Below are 6105 nucleotides of genomic sequence, written 5' to 3' on the forward strand. Positions count from 1 at the left end.
TTACAATTCGTTATGATATGTTACGAATTTGCAAAACGTACTATATTTTACGAATTCCAATTTGTTGTGGCTAACGTTAGCTAGGTTAGGGTTCGGAGTTAGGTTAAAGGGTTAAGGTTAGGGGAAGGGTTAGCTAACATGCTAAGTAGCTAAAAAGTTGTAAGTAGTTGAAAAAGTTGCTAAAATGCTGAAGTTGTCCGTGATGAGATTTGAACACGCAACCTTTTGGATTGCTAGACATTCACGTTATACGCCCACCCATCCACCTCGACCAATCACACATACCAAACATAACATATACTAATTTGAGTGTCCCAGATTTACTATGTTACGTCTAGTCTATCAGACCAGGCTGGGTGTAGAGAGGAGGGCAGGGCTGGCTGTGTCTGAATTTCATGATATATACTGCAGTCTGGTGCCACCAGTAGAGTAAGAACACCACAAGGACATGCCACACCTGGTGGCTGGCACCCAGATAGTTCAGCTGACCTGTGGAGGTCAAAGGGCATCACAAGGTCACTTCAAATGTCCAGCGCATTTCAAGGAATCAATTTGAGCAAGACAAGGTGCAGAATTACTCATCTTATTCACATGACACAGGTTCTTTTCTATGCAAGGTGATTTGTAGTATTGTGAAATCGATGTGTCAAGCATGAAGGCTCACCTGGGAAGCAGCGTTCTGGGATTTTAGAGATGTAAAAGAGGAAGGCAGCTCCAGCTATCAAATACATCACAATCACACGAGGGAGGAACAACTGCAGACAGAGAGAACAGATGGTAAGGGTAACAATACTTGACTCTGATGCATAATTGTACTGTTTATGAAGGTGTTATGAAGTCAACACAATTTCAAATAAAGTGTTACCTAATATTGTAATTCAGGAATCTACTGCCTCACCTGGACGACAGCTGAGCCGAGGCCTTCATTGAGCCAGACCCAGTGGCCGGCGGGGATGATCCCGTAGCCAGCCACAGAGCAGAAGATGGCAGTACGCTGGTGTCGCCACTCCTTAGAGTGGTAGTGAGGGTGGATCTGAGCTAAGAACACAGCCAATATCAACGCTAGAGCAGTCACCAGGTACACCTGTCTCCAGAACTATTGATGAGAGAGAGAGAGGGTGGGGGTAGAAGACAGGAAACGGGGAACGATATGTGGGGAGAAGAGATGGGATTTCAGAGCCAGTTTGCGCAAGTATATCTTTACAGAAACAAACAGTATGAGTGAAAAATAAAACAAATGATGGAATGTATTATTGTCCAACATACAGTGATGCAGTAGAAGGCATAGAAGACCCCTGGAATGTAACAGCCCAGGATTCCCACAGAGATTCCAACGAAGTCCAGCGCCAACCAGCGGTGACACGTCTTCTCTGAGAGGTGGCAGGAGAACATGTGATACCCTGCAGAACACAGCATACACACCTAGAAACACAACAACAGGTAAAACACACCAGCATTACTTCTCCTGAACACAGGAAACCATAACAAAATAAGACTGACAGATAGATAGCTGTGACCTCTCGCTCTCTTTCTTTCGGTCTCGTTCTTTCTGTCCATCCGTCTCTCTCTCTCCCTCACCCACCCACACATACACACACACACACCTGAAAGCAGAAGAGTGCTATGCAGTAGATGACATAGTCTTCTCTGTTGGCACCTGAAGCTGGCAGGACAATAGACATGTCATTCACCCCCAGCAGGAAGAACAGGAGGAAGCCCAACAGATGAGTCCATATGTTGACTGTCTCATTGGACAGCACAAATATGCTAGAGGGGTGGAAAACAATACACAACACTGTCAACAACTAGCCTGGTTCCAGATCTGTTTGTGCTGTCTTGCCAACTGCTATGGTCATTTTGTTTGGTGTGACGAGGACCATATGAGTTGGCAAGACAGTACAGACCTGGGACCAGGCTATACAACAACTAGCAACAACACTGTATAACAACGTACTACGTTACATTGAGTTTAGCTATACTATTCTCTTGACATACCTTTTTAAACAGAGTTTGGATTTTAAACGGGCTCTGTATCCATCTGTAATGTATGGGTTTTCTTTCATGAATAACGGGATCTGTTCAAATGTGTATAGGCGGATTCCCCTTGGCATAAGGATGGGCCAGTAACTGGCCAGCCACTGGTAACTTCCCAGGAGTAACTTGAGGAGTTTATGAGGCATTTTGGACCATCAGATTTCACGGTTCTGGCACAGGTTAAAGGCTGAAAAGATGAAAGGGGCACACCACAGGGTAAAGTTATGGCATGGCACTAAGGTGTCACTACAATCTAAGGTTTGCCAGAAGATACTGACCCTACCATTATGGTTGTTTACTCTGAGCTGCACTGGGGTCTGAACGCAATCATGGTTCCATTAAGACACAGTGGAGCCGGCGTGAGATACGGGTCGCAAAACGTACCTCAATGCAGGGATGGGCACTGCCCTTTTCATCATGCTAGCTAACAGTAGCCACAGCAGCCATTATGGAATGGCACGTGGCGTTGAACAACAAAGGAGCTGATTGGCTGACACTCCATTCCAAAATGGCTGCAGTGGCTACTGCTAGCTAGTATGAGGACAAAAACTGCAGTTTTCTGGGAAAATTAGCAGTATTTCAATATTCTCGATATATCACTGTGGATAAAGGTAAGATTTAGTGGCATATCCCGTCCCTTAATTGAGGTACGTTTTCCAACCCATATCTCGCGCCAGCTCCACTGTGTTTTAAAAGCAGATTTTTATGGTCAATCCGAGTCTGCAGTGGCTGTACAGCATTTACAGCGATGCGGCCTCCGCAGAAGTCAGAGTATTCATACTTCTTGCGCTTCGGGCAGCTGTCATACGCATCCAATAGATTGGTCTGCACCGCACCACTCGTAGTGATTCAAGGTTAATCTCTATAGCCATCCAGCTAATTACGAGCAACTGGCTAAACAAAAAGAAAAGACCTTACCTCTTCTGAGATGTTGGAGTCCATTTCCCGATGCTTGACATAGGAGCTCAGCCAAAATAGCATGAAGTAAAAAGGCTGTACCGTTTTCCCACCTGCACCTCCCCATTTCCCCTTAGCAAAATCAGCCCACATTTAGGTTATTATTTATATGTGTATTTCTCACTATATGTTTGTATGGATGTCAACCCCAATACATGTTCATGTCATCAATCAACTGCATTACAGTTAAAAATGACTTTGACTACCACCACCAATTTCTGTATGCTAGCTATGCTAACCAGCTTATGCAAATGGGAGTTAGCGTTTAGCAGTCATTTTTTCTAAACCTGAAAAGGGACAACTTCTAAATGTTATGCAGCGAAAACAGCCAAATATATCCAAATCGGATTTTAGTAACCACATTGTGGGCCTGTTACAGTACATCACTCATGACGGATTTGACAAATATCCACTTTGTTAGATCAGATTTGTTGAATGTGCGCCAATCCAGTGTCCTCCTATCCCCCACAGTCTACATTCCATTTACCTCTTTATTCCGTTGACCTCTTTATTCCATTGACCTCTTTACCGCATCTATCCCCATTACCTCCCCGATCTCTTTCCAGGAGTTCAAACACATTTTTGTGTCTTTGAAATCCCTACATAAAGATGTATTTTATTTGTGAACTTGTTCTGATAGCCTTTCGTCAAAGTTCTCCATGTTTTTTGTGACGGAAGCGAGTTTGTGTTTATACAAGATGTACTGCCCCCCCACCTACCATCAACCAATCACGTCAATGTGGAGCTACAGTACCAGTCAAAAGTTTGGACACACCTACTCATTCAAGGGTTTCTCTTTATTTTTACTATTTTGTAGTAGAGACATCAAAACTATGAAATAACACATGGAATCATGTAGTAACCAAAAAAGTGTTAAACAAATCTATATATTTGATATTATTCAAATAGCCACCCTTTGCCTTGATGACAGCTTTGCACACTCTTGGCATTCTCTCAACCAACTTCACCTGGAATGCTTTTCCAACAGTCTTGAAGGAGTTCCCATATGCTGAGCACTTGTTGGCTGCTTTTCCTTCACTCTGCGGTCCGACTCATCCCAAACCATCTAAATTGGGTTGAGGTCGGGGGATTGTGGAGGCCAGGTCATCTGATGCAGCACTCCATCATTCTCCTTCTTGGTAAAATAGCCCTTACACAGCCTGGAGGTGTGTTGGATCATTGTCCTGTTGGAAAAACAAATGATAGTCCCACTAAGGCCAAACCAGATGGGATGGCATATCAACGCAGAATGCTGTGGTAGCCATGCTGGTTAAGTGTGCCTTGAATTCTAAATAAATCACAGACCGTGTCACCAACAAAGCACCCCCACACCATAACACCTCGTCCTCCATGCTTTACGGTGGGAACTACATATGCAGAGATCATCTGTTCACCCACACTGCGTCTCACAAAGACACAGTGGTTGGAACCAAAAATCTCAAATTTGGACTCCTTGTGTTTCTTGGCCCAAGCAGGTCTCTTCTTCTTATTGGTGTCCTTTAGTAGTGGTTTCTTTGCAGCAATTTGACCATGAAGGCCTGATTCACACAGTCCCCTCTGAACAGTTGATGTTGATGTGTCTGTGACTTGAACTCTGTGAAGCATTTATTTGGCCTGCAATTTCTGAAGCTGGTAACTCTAATGAACTTATTCTCTGCAGCAGAGGTAACTCTGGGTCTTCCATTCCTGTGGCGGTCCTCATGAGAGCCAGTTTCATCATAGCGCTTGATGGTTTTTGCGACTGCACTTGAATAAACTTTAAAAGTTCTTGAAATGTTCCGTATTGACTAACCTTCATGTCATAAAGTAATGATGGACTGTCGTTTCTCTTTGCTTATTTGAGCTGTCCTTGCCATAATATGGACTTGGTCTTTTACCAAATAGGGATATATTTTGTATACCCCCCCTACCTTGTCACAACACAACTGATTGGCTCAAACGCATTAAGAAGGAAAGAAATTCCACAAGTAACTTTTCAGAAGGCACACCTGTTAATTGAAATGCATTCCAGGTGACTACCTCATGAAGCTGGTTGAGAGAATGCCAAGTGTGCAAAGCTGTCATCAAGGCAAAGGGTGGCTATTTGAAGACTCGCAAATATAAAATATATTTTGATTTGTTTAACACTTTTTTGGTTACTACATGATTCCGTATGTTATTTCATAGTTTTGATGTCTTCACTGTTATTCTACAATGTAAAATAGAAAAACCCTTGAATAATTAGGTGTCCAAACGTTTGACTGGTAGTGTATATGCAGTGCTTGACTTGGACTGAAATAGGTGACGGTACTCATTTTGGGTGCCGGTACGGTTTATATTTAGGTGCAGCAGCTCTACAATACTTTTGAGCTAATATTCTATAAGAGGAACAGGAGCTCATACAGTAGACAATTTGAGGTGCCGGTACTCAGCTCAGGCGAGCTCCTGCCCAAATCAAGCACTGGCTATATGGAAATTTGTGGAGCTGTCTAGCCCTCGGCATTGCCATATGGAGCTAAATTAGGCCGCCTGATGGCATTGATAGATGAAGCATAAATTGGCTTTTAATGTATGAAAAATGTATGCACTCACTAAACTGTAAGTCGCTCTGGATAAGAGCGTCTGCTAAATGACAAAAATGTAAATGTAACCATGATTGCTTCCGACCCCAGTGCAGCTCAGTGTAAACAAGCATAACGGTAGGGGTCAGTATATTCTGGCAAGCATAACGGTAGATACATTTTCTAGAAAAGACTAATAGAGGATCTAAAGCTATGACTAATAAAATCAGCAAGTCAACATGCTTTTGGTAATAGCTAGTTTATTGGAATAAATCAGAGCTAAGCGATTTATCAAAATATAGGCATTCCTCTTGCATTCCAACTTGAAATTTAGCCGGGCATGCTAGCATGCGGAATTGATATCGCAAAGATAAAATTACCTTTTGTTGCATGCTATCGATGGCTACGCGGTGTCATCTAGCTACAATACACCTTACTTTGTGATATAGAAAGCTATTAATACAATATTCTAAGCAGCTGGCTAGCCCAGCAGCTCATGCTAGCGAGTCCATAAGCACAAAACAAAAAACAGCGTTCTGAAATTACACAATGTACATGGCTGCGCAAGTCGTGC

The 6105-nt window shown here is 43.0% G+C and overlaps 1 protein-coding gene across 2 annotated transcripts; it reads right to left on the minus strand.

The window, feature by feature from the left end:
• Positions 1-268: 268 nt before the first annotated feature.
• Positions 269-6105, minus strand: LOC121573472 (progestin and adipoQ receptor family member 3-like). Of its 2 annotated transcripts, none has more exons than XM_041885500.2 (7): positions 5912-6105; positions 1996-2221; positions 1605-1767; positions 1267-1422; positions 899-1096; positions 665-755; positions 269-489 (listed from the first exon to the last, which is right to left on the minus strand). In XM_041885500.2, exons 2-7 carry the CDS (start codon positions 2178-2180, stop codon positions 335-337), a joined length of 948 nt encoding a protein of 315 aa, XP_041741434.1. In that variant the 5' UTR covers positions 2181-2221; positions 5912-6105; the 3' UTR covers positions 269-334. The 2 variants fall into 2 exon arrangements, with proteins under 2 accessions (XP_041741434.1, XP_041741435.1); XM_041885501.2 differs by lacking the exon at positions 5912-6105 and adding an exon at positions 2953-3743.

Source organism: Coregonus clupeaformis, chromosome 9 (genome assembly GCF_020615455.1).
Source record: "Coregonus clupeaformis isolate EN_2021a chromosome 9, ASM2061545v1, whole genome shotgun sequence".
In the NCBI taxonomy this organism is placed as follows: Eukaryota; Metazoa; Chordata; class Actinopteri; order Salmoniformes; family Salmonidae; genus Coregonus; species Coregonus clupeaformis.